General features: G+C 44.9%; 2 protein-coding genes across 2 annotated transcripts in view; one reads left to right on the top strand and one right to left on the bottom strand.

The window, feature by feature from the left end:
• Positions 1 to 976: 976 nt before the first annotated feature.
• Positions 977 to 10755, bottom strand: ORAI1 (ORAI calcium release-activated calcium modulator 1). The gene is made up of 2 exons (XM_017814176.1): positions 10491 to 10755; positions 977 to 2948 (listed from the first exon to the last, which is right to left on the bottom strand). Exons 1-2 carry the CDS (start codon positions 10602 to 10604, stop codon positions 2382 to 2384), a joined length of 681 nt encoding a protein of 226 aa, XP_017669665.1. The 5' UTR covers positions 10605 to 10755; the 3' UTR covers positions 977 to 2381.
• Positions 10756 to 11019: 264 nt separating this feature from the next.
• Positions 11020 to 13442, top strand: part of KDM2B (lysine demethylase 2B) — a 116237-nt gene continuing 113814 nt past the window's right edge. Inside the window, exons 1-2 of the mRNA XM_017814342.1 lie at positions 11020 to 11166; positions 11611 to 11683. The gene's annotated coding sequence lies outside the window, so the exon portion shown is untranslated. The remainder of the gene's footprint in view (positions 11167 to 11610; positions 11684 to 13442) is intronic.

The following is a 13442-nucleotide window of genomic DNA, read 5'->3' as shown; positions in this document are numbered from 1 at the left end:
ACCAGTTTGAGAAAGTTAAAATTAAGGTTGTCCCACTAGCTTTGAAGTCTGTATCTCTTAAACAAAAAAAACCCACCAAAAATCCATACTTCTCTGTCACTTTGTAAAAGATTAACAACGGGAAATTCAGCTACTTATCCAGGACAGCAAGTAATTTTTACAAAGTAAACTTGGAAAACTGATGTTCTGGGCTTCATTCAGAACTGCGTAACTTTTAAATACACAGTTTATGGACAGAAGTACAATTTTTAAGCCTGACAGCACCCTTTGCTCAAATGTGAATACTGAGTCAGGTTTTCTTCTTTTACTGAGAGGTTTTAAGAGTTTTTCCCAAGACAGGACTAGTATTCCAGTAAAGGATGGGAAAATACACTTTGTGCCTATTACCAAGACTTTCTGTTTTGGAATGCTGCTTCCTTAATGCCTTTACTAACATAATCCTTCCCGTGCTCCATGAATGAGCACCTGTGGGACTGTAGTTACAATCCTCACCATCAGATTTACATCAGGAATAGAGCAGATTTGAAGCACAACGTAATGGCAGAGCTGAGAAAATCCAGTTTGGCCTCTGTATGCCAGAAGGACTTGTGAAAACAGCAAGTGCAAAGCTGTTTGCTGCTTGTGAACAGAGACTGCTGCTGAAAAGAACAGCCCAGCAGGTTTTTTTTTATAGTTGTTTGTGACAATACAAAGGCACCACGGGTGACCTTGTCAACACGTTGCACTGCGGTGCTGCTGACAGGAGAGATCAGCCCCATCTGCTTCAGAGGCTCCTGCAGCAGCAACCACACTCTGCACCCAAACTCCACAGGCACATCCTGCAGTTTGTAAATACCTTGGGATAACCCCTGATGGAGGTTGGTGAGACAGCCCAGGCTGTCAGGTACAAATCCACTGTCCTGTCACAGTCACTCCTGTCTCAGGTCAAAATCCCAGGTTTCCATTCCACAGTGACAGCTACGACAGGGAGGTCAAGTTTTTTCCCTTAGACTTGAAACCTGTCTCAGTTTGTGTTCAAAAAACAGCTTTTAACTATTAAATCTCAGAGCCACTCCCTGGAAGAACTGTATTCCAAAAAATCCCACTCCTAGACATAGCCACAATTACTGAAGCAGCCCAGGACAACTGCTGCAAACTTTCTTGAACAAACTTCTTATCTAGGAGACCAAATGGAAGTTTTTGCCTTAAGAGGAAATAAAGAATGACATAGTAGCTTTGCTGTCACAGATGTGTCTGAAAGTAAGCAGCCAATATTAATTACAAACAACCTACTTTCATAAATAAATATACATCCAGAATAGTTGCCTTCCAGATTCCTCTGGAATCAAAAAATGTATAATGAGTTATTAAATATACAACACTTCAGCAAGAAGACTTTTCTAAACAAGGAAGACCAAGGCATAGCTAATTACTTGGGAATCCAACACAGAGAAAGCACCTTTTGCTGCTTGTATCTGAGGATTTATTAAAAATATATTTTCAATATAAAAGTATAAAATAATTACTACTTTGGCTTGGAAAAAAACAGCAGTGGTTCTGATTTTCAAGCAAAAAAAAAAAATTATCCAGTGATAATTTCCATCTAGTTCCTCCTTTTTAAAAAAAGATTCCTAAATGAGAAACAGGCAGATCTATCTCTCCAGATAATATTTGCCAGCTCATGAGAACTTTAAAAACAGTTATTGCTTTTATTTTCTTCCACGGAAGAGTCGAGTCTCATTCCTACTCATGTGGCCACACCACATCACAGTAAGACTAGTCCGGGGTGTTTAGCAAGTTACAAAATGTGTAAGTGCCACGGGAAAAAGGCGCTGGAGAAATCAGTAAAGTAATAATTACTTGGCAGCAAAACATACTGGGGAAAGTGGTGGGAAAGCTCTCGCTCCTACCATCTGTCAGGCTTTCCAGGGAGAGCAGCACCAGCACCGAAACCAAGTGCTAATTGCTGCATGTCCCAAGTAATTTGTATCATGCCATGCAATATGGATCGGACAAGCAGTATCTTCTAGTAAACGCCAACATCAAATAAACAGAGAAAAAAAAAACCTCAACAACTTCTTTGCCCATTCCTAGCAAATACCCAAATGTACAATGTTATTTTCCATGTATTTATACAGCCACCGTTCAGCATTAATGAGAAAATAAGCGAGACAGTGTCCACAGGAGGAGGGCTGCACGCACAGTGCAATCACACCCCACCATCCCTTCCTTCGGATAGCAAAAACTGCACGAAAGGAACATTTTTTTTCCTTCTCTAAAGGGTTAGAACAATATTTATAATCTCTCTTCAAACAGTGATCAGCAGTTCAACCCATTCATCCACAGGGCAGTCAACGTAAGGCAGAAGCAGAACAGTGGGGTTATCTTCCTGAAGCACAGGCTTACGCAAAATTGGTAACGGCTGAGGAGACAGCATCACCTCTGTGATCCAGCTGATCCTGGAGCCGTGCAAATTCAGCAAGTTCATTCAGCTCCTGGAATTGCCTGTCTGTTTTATGGCTCACCAGTGACCGGTAGAAGTGGACTGCAAACACGATGAAAATCAATCCAAAGGGCACCATAATAGATGTGGATGCAATGGCTGCTGCCTGTCCCGACGTGATGGTAGAACTGTTGCCCTGTGGGGTATTATCAGTTTTCTTCTTTAAAGGAAGAAACTTCACCCAGCACAGCAACACCACCTCTGCAAGGAAGAGCAAAGTCCCAATGACAGTAGAAAACGCCCACGCGAGCTCGATGTGCCGGTGCATTCGCTCGTGAGGAGATTCCTTGACAGAGTTGAGATTGTGCACGTTGCTGACAGCCTCTATGTTTGGAAGAATGCAGGTGCTTATCATGAGTGCAAAAAGGTGAACTGCAACAAGGACAGTAGTGCAGGCACTGAAGGCTATCAAGAGCCCTTGAGGGTAGTCATGTTCTGCGTCGAGCTGAACTTCCACCATGGCCACCTGAAAAGGAAGGGAGAGAGCGAGGCAGTTATCTACATTACATATTGTTTGACTATAGATTATTTTAAGTTTAAACCAAAATAAGTCTGCGTTTACGTTTCTCTCCATGTCATCTGCACCCTTTTCATCAGGTTCAAATTTAGGTCTGAGCAAAAGGCCACCGTTTTCATACTTACTGTTGTGTTGTAGAGCAAACCTTCAATATGCAGAAAAGCTGTTACAACACAACCAGCTTGCCACCTCCAGCTCATCCCATCAAAACAGATGAACTTTGTGAATAACACACCTGGACTCCTTAAGTGAAACATTTCTTCTTTCATGTTATACTCTTGGGGCAGCTTTTGATCTTTCACTATAGATTATAAATTTTGCTTGGTATTAGGAAATATTTTGTGTCCCATATACATGTAGAATGAACACCACATAAAGTCGTTTAAATATCCATAACATAAAAGCCTTCACAAAGGCAGCAGACTGCCCATCACAACCTTGGTGGTTCCTTTCTCCTTGGATATTTGGGTTTAACTTCTGAAGAGTAGAAGTCTTTCATGAGAAAAGATCACCTTTCTGTGTGGCTCTCAGCTATATCCTTTCACTCAAGTATTTAAGCAGACTGTAGAACACAAACTGAAAACATGACGGTCTCCACAATGCCTGTGGCAGCCAAACTGGCCTGTGAGAGGCTGAAGAAAGCCAATGTCTCCAAGAAAAGATAATACAGTGGTCGCAGGCATCACAAGCTCCTCACCCTGGAAGCCATGTCACTGCTCATCCAGAGATGAGGCTACTCATGAAGATCCTCCACTATTGTATGAGCCATCCCCTTTTACAACCTTAGATCTCCAAGTATCCTGTGCTTCAAGAGCAGAAATCAGCAATAAATAACATCACTAGGAAACTCATAAACCCAGCTCAGAATAAGGAAAATGAACTAGAATGCCTTTTAAAAGGTTTTAAAACTGTCAGGTGGTTTTATGCATGTGCAATTGATGAGTGATATTAATCCCAGCAGCTCTCCTGAATAATCCTTCCTGATAAATTTGACTTTCAGACAAAGCATTGTTCCAAAGAGGGAACAATGCACCAAGGTCTCTATGTTCAGTGTACTTTCTCAAAGGAATTCATTAAGCAGACAAAATACATTTAAAGTGCAGAGGAAAAAAACCTAACAGTAATCTGAAATATAAGCACATCAAGCTGATAGGAAGAAAAATTCCTGAAGTGTGGGTTCATGGATGCAGGGAGGCATGGAAACCAGGACCTGAAGACAGCTGCAAAAGCAGCAAGAACATTCAAACCTCACTACTGTGCAAGAGGTGAGCCAAGCTACAGCTAGTCCTGCATCCCACCTTCCTACACATGTTCCAGGACACCAGAACACCTGATCACTAATGCACCAAATCTATTAAGGCAACCAAGGGTTCTGCTCAGACATGTTTCAACAGGCATTCAAGGCCATTTGCCAATTTTTTAATTCCTTTATTGAAAGCTTTTATTCTCATAAGCCTCACCACTCAGTCAACCAGTGAACAGTTTCCAAGTGTTACAAGAAACTCAACAAGAAATCATATTAATGCATATACGATTCTTGCTCAAAGATTTAAAAATACCATTTTTTAGTCGTGGGAAACTTCACATTTGAGAGGATAAACATTTGGTTGTCAGGATTGCTTGTTAAGTCCCAGCGTACTCGTGGGATGTTGGGCTTCGTGTGCTTTTCACAGAACAATTGCAATCCCTCACCACCAAGGATTCATTTTCATACTTATCAAATATTTTTCTTGTAAGTCTTCTGGTGTGTCTAGACTCAAAACCATTCAGCATGGAAAGGCACTTTAATTCTTCATCCTAGTAGTATGTTAACATAACTATGACACTAAAGAGATTCATTAGATAAAGACTTAATTTTCTTTTAAGAATTGATGTATTTAATTCGCCAAACATTGAAGACATTTTATATTTCCATTAATCAATGCCTCCACGTAGTAATGATATCAAGCATCTGATTTTGAACTCCTTGTGTTCATGTCTGGCAGAGTAACCCCAACTTGACCTGTAAGTGAAAAATCAGTTCGTGTTTTCTGTCTCCTCAAACTCTCAAGAAAGCTAATCTGGGAACTCTTTCAGTGTAAACAAGCAGAAAAACTGCCAACTCCTTTCAATTGCAAGTTTACTTCCTGGGCCAAGCTTGAGCCAGGCACCTAAAACAAAAAGCTCTATTTTTCATCATGAGGCCCCGTGCCTGTTTTCTAACAGCGATGCAAAGTGGCAGAAGTTCTTCCCACCTTTACTCACGCTGCAATTCCAAAATAAACAGCTCCCAACAGCTCCTGTAAGGTAACACCTGCAAGAACAAGGCCCAGGTGAGGTCACCTGACATGATGCCAATCCACAAAAAGCCTGAACTCACAAGTACATGCTGATGTTCCAGGCAGGATATTTTCCTGTCCAGAAGACCTGCTCAGGGCAGGGCTGCACAGTTTCCAACACAACATGTTCTGCACCTTTTCCTTCACCACTTTTAAAGCTCCTCTGAACACTTGCTGCGTGATTTCCACTGCGCAGCTGCCCCTCTGCAAACGCCCTGCCCTGCTGCGTAATCACAGTGTAACACGGGTTGGAAGACTCCTCAAGAGGTCATCTGGTCTAATCCCTGCTTCAAAGAAGAGCTAACTTTAACTTCAGATCATCCTACAGATATGACTGGCAGATTTACTACAGCTCTTGACAAAATTAAAAGACTCTCATGACATTAAGACTCAAGACTGAAGCTCTCATAAGCCTAAAAATGGTGGGCATTCAGATGCTTTCAGAAGATAACTGAATTTTGGCACACAACCATGTTAAACCTTCCACAGTCCTGGGTTTCAGAGTCATGGCAGCCTGATTACTACCATACTGTAAAAAATTTAAGAACTTGCCCTCTGGAAGAATCTGCATTTTAATTTTTTTTCAGTTTAATATCCTGACCAAGTTCTATTTGCTTATTTAAAATGTTCCCAAGTCTTATTAGACCAGAGGGGCTTAAATAAAGCTCCTGCTTTTAAATTAAAATCATATGCTTACGTATCTTTTGAAATCAGTAGCCAGTGCTGTAGAGGAAAGTCAAGAATGAAATGGGTGTCACAGCATCAGTGGAAATCAGCACTCCTGGCTGGCTCCCTGTTTTCCTGACAGGACTATTCACCCCAGAGAGAGAGGCTCAGAGCCAGGCTCTCACAGACTGTCTGCACCATTCATGAAGAGTTATAAACAACTCAGAGAGAGAATTGTGTATGAGCCAGAATAACTCACCGGAAATTAAAAACAGATAAGTCAAAATAATGATCTTATTTCTGGTTTTATACAGAAGGGAAACTAAGCATCATTTATCCTTTAGTCCAGGATCTCGAGTCTGTAATTATTGTATGTTGCAGAATGACAAAACACATTAATATTTGCTGACACCAACAACAGAATACAAACAAGGATTTCATTTCATTTTGCTAGCAAACATGAAAAGACAATACCCAGATGACTGGAGCAAATGCATCTTGAGGAGGTAGTACCTCTGCACAGTGTAACTTAAAGCAAATCTATCCAATAAGCACAGGGTGAGATCAGCCAGAGGCTCAGTGTCACCTTTATGTCCTCCCAAATCTGACAGAACAGCAAGGCCTCAAGTGCCCCACACTGCCTGCCTTGCTCATCTATAACCCTGAGACAGGAACGTTCAAAGGAGCCACAAAACATTGTTTTCATGGCTGGAATAGAAGGAACCTTTCATGTGGGGGAAGATTCTTCAGCGCAGCTCTAACCCGTGAGCGCAACAGCGATGTAAAAGTAAGCAGTGGCAGAAGCCACAAAGCCAGGCCCGTAACGCCTTCCTGCAGGTTACAAAATGCTGCTGTTTCATGTTATTCTACAGCAATCCAGTCAAACACAGATAAAAAACTTCTACAGAGACCATTTTAGTATTTAAAACTGCAGAGTGACCTGTACTAGACAAGGGCTGTGCTGCCTTGAGCACCTGTACAGCTCTGACAGCAGCGGGTCCAGTCCAGCCCTGCAGCACCTCAACACCAACTGCTGTGATGGAAATCAGATTCATAAATATTTATCACCGCAGTCATTCTGCAGAATATGATGGGAGCTGCTTTCAGAAGACCATTCTGGGTATATTTCAAAGGCAAGAGTTGACAGTTCTTTGATGATATTCAATATTTGAAGTGTATACATTCCCATCTAGACAAAGCCCAGCCAGCTTGAAGCACTCAAAGTATTAAAAAGAAAACTGTGCTGTCTGGTAAATAACTTCCTCCAAATCCTATTTATAATGAAGCCAACCACAGTGTATAATTCAGACCCCTAGTTTTGACTCAGCTATTTCCACAAAGCTGTTAATTGGTGGCAGGAGGTGACATTGAGTTTTCCACTTTGATGACTATTGGGATCTAACAACTTCCCTATGATTCCTGACTCCCATATCATGACATTGTCATACTACTGTGTGATGCATCCCTGGTGACAAAATTACACCAACAAGTCAGATTAATTGTTCAAACAAAAATAACCTGCCAGCAGCCTGTCTCCTCTGGAGCTCTCGATTCTGCTGCTCTAGGTGTGGATGAGCCAGTGCTTGCAGTATTGGATACAATCTGCAAAATATTTCCAGCATTCAAATAAACTGGACTGGGAAATAAAAACAGATAAAGCCAGGCACGAGGGAGAAAAATATCATACATCAATATCTGGGGTATAACACAGAAGTGAAAAATACCTGATGCCTCCACCAGCGCATGGAGGGAATCCTCCATTCTTCCATGGACTGCACACACCCTACAATCTCTTTACCTCTAACAATCTGGGGGATTGATATTACTTGCTGGCCCCATAAACTGGGAAACTGTACTAAATGAAGATGATAAGCCTCGTGGATTTTCCCTCAGACATATGGCACTGGATGATAGCATCCATGGAAACCTGCACGGAGGAAATGCTGGGGTTCACTGGTTTGGGAGCTCTGCTCCCACAGCATTTGCCAACACCAGACCCTGCAACTGCTTCTTAAGTTCACACACGGTGGCAAATCCTCACGAGCAGCTCTGAAACAAAACTAACTGTAAAACAGGTTTTTAATCTTCTCTGAGGAAACTTGACACTTCAGGGCTTGAAACCTGGCTGAGCACTTCATACTCCACATCAGTGACCGAGGCAGTCTCGTGCCTTTGGCACGGTTCGTTTCCCCACGGCACGCGGAACCAATCCTGAGGGAATAAACTGTGCAAAATGGTTGCAGTTATACACAAAAAGAGAACTGTTTAGCAGGGGTAAACTTAGCTCATACTACAGAATGCAAGCACTGTTTAATCAAAGAGCAAAGATCAATAGGGCTGGCTTGGAAACCAGCACATTCCACTCCTGACAATTCCCATCAATTCACTGGGTGGTCCTGGATGTGTCATTTAAGCTCTTTCTCCCTTGTGTGATAGGGAAAATAGAGCAACAGTGAGGCTTCCTTGCTGTTGTAGCTTTGATCCAAGACTAGATTGTACTTCAGCAGCATTTTATTCAAATATCAGGTGCCAAAGAACCCGCTGCAGTCAGGAAACAAGGCATAGGTGTGACAGCAGAACAGCTTTTCAAGGCAGAAAGGCAACTCCAAAAGATAAGGAAAGTTTTTAAAAAGAAATCTAAAAATACTTGAATGTTAAGTCAGCTCTTCTGAAAACAGACTAGGAAGTGTCAGCTAGAGGACTGCCCATCAGAGCAAAACCAAAGAGGCTGCAGGTGGATTTTCAGCGAGACCTTGTAAAAGGAAGAAAAAATTGATTTTTTTAAGGGGGAACTTTGGAAAAATTAAAGTATGAATGTTCACACATAACATTCCTGGACACTGGAGATTTTGTTAATTGGAACAAAGTTGCTTTTTCCTGAAATACCCTAAATGACAAACTGAAAAGCAGCAGTTTTCAACCAAACTAGAATTATTCTAGAGAATCAAGAAAGAAGTAAAAGAAGCCTCACCTCATACATCCATGGACTTGGAGAGTCCACATACCATATATTTAGAGAAAACTCAAAGGAATTTAAGACATTAAGTACAACTTTAAAACAACAGCATTTACATTGAGATGCAACCTCACTTAAACGAAAATTTGTAAAAACCAACAAACAACAGGGTTTTTTTCCATCTTCTCTCTGACTCGAGCAGCCACCCTGACAAACTGCTCTGACACAGGAGAGGGGATGTACAACAAGGAAAACTCATTAAGCAGGAGCAGTGAGTGAGCTCCCGGCTGGATGTGTTTCCCAAGGAGAACCAACTCAAACACGCCACACGAACACAGCCGCCTGTCACTCAAACCAACAGCAGTTCCACCACCTCCCCGAAGAGCTGTGGTCTGTTTTTAGCCATTGAAGGAGGACAGTGACATTTATTTGACCGTCAGAAGGCTGCTGTGTTTCCCGACAGCATCAGTGGAACAATGGCTCTGGAGGGGAGTAAATCCTACGGCTGAAAATACCCAGTATGTTAAAAGCAGGTCAAAAAATTAAGACAAAGCAAGTCAGAGCAGCGCAATTCGGTATTTCTAAACTATGAGGCGTTTTAATAGATGCATGAAGGGGCTGAGGGCAGAGTTTGCAGCTTCGTACGTCAGAGGACTGGGCTGATGGGGAAGTCGGTAAGTAACCATATTTCTACCTATATGGAGCTTTCATCTAAGACAATTCAGGTTACTACACTGGGTTACTTCTCATCAAACCCAAAAGCAAAACACAACAAACCCCATTACTAATCCACGCACTAAACTGCAAAGTAAGCAACACCTCTGGTTTCCGTAACTAAAAAATGAGAAAATTCGCAACTGCAAAGGGTTGATAATGGATGTAACGAGTTGGAGAGAGACCGCCAACTTTAATCAGTTGTTTTTCTTAATTTATCTGAAAGCAGCTCCAGTGCAACTGGACAACTGCACAAAGCGTGCGGTCCGGGAAGCGGAGCGGGAGGGGAAGCACCGCAACCCAGGCAGCGCTGCGGGGCCCCGGGCCCGGCCCTTCGCACCTGACACCGGAGTGAACCGAAACCCCGAAATACACCCCGGTGATCTCGCGCTCACCGCCCTGCGGGGCTGCCCGCGGCACACGCGGCTTCTGCGGCCCCGAGCATCCTCCGCGGGGAAGATCCGCTACGATCCAATAAACCCTGCACTGTCCGGCGGAGGTAAAAGCGGAGAGGCAGCTCCTAATTGATCGCGTGAAGCTCTGCAGAGCAAACGAACCCCCGGGCACCCCGCACGGACCCGCTGCTCCCGGGGCGCCACGCGCCTCCGCCGCTGCCCGGGAGCGCTGTCAGGGAAGGGGCTGCAGCGCCCACCCCCGTCCCCAGGGAGCATCCATGGCAGCGGGGGCAGCGCCCGGCCCCGGCCCGTCCCCGCCCCGCTACAGCCACAGCCGCGGGGAGGCGACGAGCACCGGCCGACACCAGGAGAAGCGGCGGCAGCGCTCCCCGCCCCGGCCCCGAGCCGCCCCATCGCCCGCCGGGCCGGGCCGGGCGCTCACCATGGCGAAGCCGGAGAGCAGCGCGGAGGTGCGGCTGGAGGCTTTCAGCTTGGCGCGGCTCAGGTAGAGCTTCCGCCAGGACAGCGCCTGCATCGAGTGCTCGTTCAGGCTCATGGGCTCGGGGCGGCGGGCGGAGGAGCGCGGCGGAGCGGAGCGGTGAGGCAGGCGCGACTCGTCGGTGCGGAGCGGGCCGGGCCGCGCTAACACCCCATGGCGGCGCCGCGGCTCTGCCGGGCCGGGGCCGCGCCCGCCGCGCGCCCCGCGAGGCTGCGCACCCCGCCCGCGGCCCCGCCCGCGGCACACCATTGGGTGGTGCGCCTGGCCACGCCCTTCGATCCCGCCCCGCCTCCATCTCATTGGCCCGCGCGGAAGGAGCTGGCCCCGCCCCGCGCCGCCGCTTCCCGGCAGCCTCGAGGGACACACTGAGGGCGGGCGGCGCGCGCCGGGGGCGCTGTGCGCTGCGGCCGCCAGGGGGCGCCACGGGGAGGGGGCACCGCCCCTGCCCCTGAGGGACCCCCGGCCCTGCCCCTGAGGGAGCCCCCCCTTGAGGGAGCCCCGGCTTCTGCCCGTGAGGGGCCCCAGCCCCTGCCACGGAGGAAGCCGCGGTCCCTCAGCGGATCTGTACGGTCGAACCCCCGCGCCAAGCCCCGGCTGGAGTCCCGGGCGCGTTCTCCCGGTGAGCAGCTCGGTTGAAGCTGGAGTTGAATCTGTAGCTCCCGGGGGGTTCGTGCCCCCCAGACCCGTGCGGGGCCCCTGTGCTCGGGGCGGACAGGACGGGGTGTCCTCCCCTCAGAACAACCACAAAGCCGGGTCTCAACCCCTTCCTGCTGCAGACTCCCGTCCTGAAAAGCTGAAACATTTAACCTACCTATGTCCTGGGGTGAGGGTCCACCCTCACTTCCAGTTAACGCTGATCCACCTAATCCTTTGTCACGTAGTTCAGGTCTTCACATTTTGTAGGCCCAGAGCTCCTGATAAACCCGTTTTTATCAGCAAGTGGTTGATAAGGTTGATTAAGCAGAACATTTCAACAGATACACGTGCTAGTGTTGAAAGATGTTTTATTACCATGTTCACATAAACCCTTTAAACGCCAATTTATTTTTTCTGTGTTTTACAGAGGGGAAAATGAGGTGTAGAGCAGAACTCCCCAGCTAACACATGGCACAGTTATGAAGATTACTCCTGAAAAGGTGAGGCCATACAGTGCTTGAGCCACATCAAATTTGTGGGTCAGGAGTCACAAACAAACCTGTTGCTATCAATTTCCAGCAAGAAAAATACAATTTGAACAATAGAAATAATACTGGACTATTTACAGGCACATGGATGGTCACATAGGAGCTGAATCCATGCTAGTTCCATTAGCGACCAAAAGCATTGGTTATTTTGTATTGCCTTGACATTTAAAACCGTGCAGATTATTAACATCTTTGCTTTGTTCCTCTCTTCACACCTTTTTGATTTGCAAGGTCGTTCATTTACTAAAGCACAGAAAAGGACAATCTGTACCAACAAGGTCACTGGATGCTTTTCATTTACAAGGCATTCTTTTTAAAAAGATGTAGTTGAAGCATCCAAAAAGAACAGTCTTAAGGATTTGAAGTCTTCAGAGGCATTCTGAAACTACCATTTATTACCACCTAGATTTGATCTCCTTCCCTTCTCAGGAAATAAACACAGTCGTCTTCTTGTTATAAACAACTTTGGGTGAGATTTTTATCTACAGAGGCTTTAAAACACCTCTGCAGAAGAACAAGCCTTTGCTCTTGTATCACTGACTCCATGGAGTGTTGGCCACCTTCTTTCTCCTTTAGGGGTGACAGTACTGCTGTGTAGGGGTGGATTTGGCACCATTAGTTTTGTAGTTGGACTCATGATCTTAAAGGTTTTTTCCAACCAGAACGATTCTAGGATTATAAAATACTACTGTTTCTTTGGTGTGTTTTAATTCTTAACAAACAAACAAACAAACAAAACCCCCAGAAGACCTCATCCCACAACCAGCATTTTCTGTGTCCCCCACTGGTGCCTGAGGCTGTCTGAGCACCATATGGCAAAGCAATGAGTAAGAAACTTATTGTGATTTCTTTATGGGAGACGTGATAACTATCAAAAACCAGTCACATAAAACTCCCCATCTCAAACAAACATTTAAGTCTCTGTCATTCAGTTCCCACAGAATCATGAATTTAAAAATATTTTACACTGCTGCTCATAAGCCATGGCATGTTTATGTACATGTACATAAACAACATGGATATTTCACTATTTCTTCTTGTTTCTGCACAAAATTATGGTTGAACTGTTACATCATGGGCCAGTACTATTGCACTAATAACACCTGGGTCTTGACCTGTTCCCTAAAAACAGATTTCTCTAAAGAAAAAAAAAAACAGAACACCTGCAAAGAGACATAAATCTGGGAACTTCAAGTGTCTTTCTAAATAATTGTATTAAAATAGGCTCTTTGAACCCACTGTTCCACTATTTTTCTGTCCATCACTCTTATTCCTGTTTATTGGGAAGGGTTTTGAAAGATACAACAGCATTGCACACTGATGTACTGCTGGGTTCATATTACATTCAAAGACACAGTATGGAAAAGGACCTACAGAATCAGCAAAGAAATCTCACCTCATCTCCTTTTTCAAACCAAACCCATGTGTCATTTTAAGTCTCAAGCCCCAGTGCTGTAGCTCTGAAATGACCATTTCCTTTCCTATACGAAATTTAAAAATCGGTTTGTTAAACTGGAAAACACAAATTGAGGGTCAAGCCTTCTTCTGCAACTAAAACACAAGGACTGTAGCAGTGCACCCTTTCCCCCCTTTCTGTTCCATTTTACAGCTCCATTCTGAGGTACAAACTAAACAGGATACATGATTTTATTCCCAACTCTATTACTCATTATTACACACCTCTACACTGCCACTCCAGAGTTAGCTGAAA

This window comes from Lepidothrix coronata, unplaced genomic scaffold (assembly GCF_001604755.1).
Source record: "Lepidothrix coronata isolate B3197 unplaced genomic scaffold, Lepidothrix_coronata-1.0 Scaffold44, whole genome shotgun sequence".
NCBI lineage: Eukaryota > Metazoa > Chordata > Aves > Passeriformes > Pipridae > Lepidothrix > Lepidothrix coronata.
Note: the sequence above shows the minus strand (reverse complement) of the source record. Positions and strands in the feature narration are given on the sequence as shown.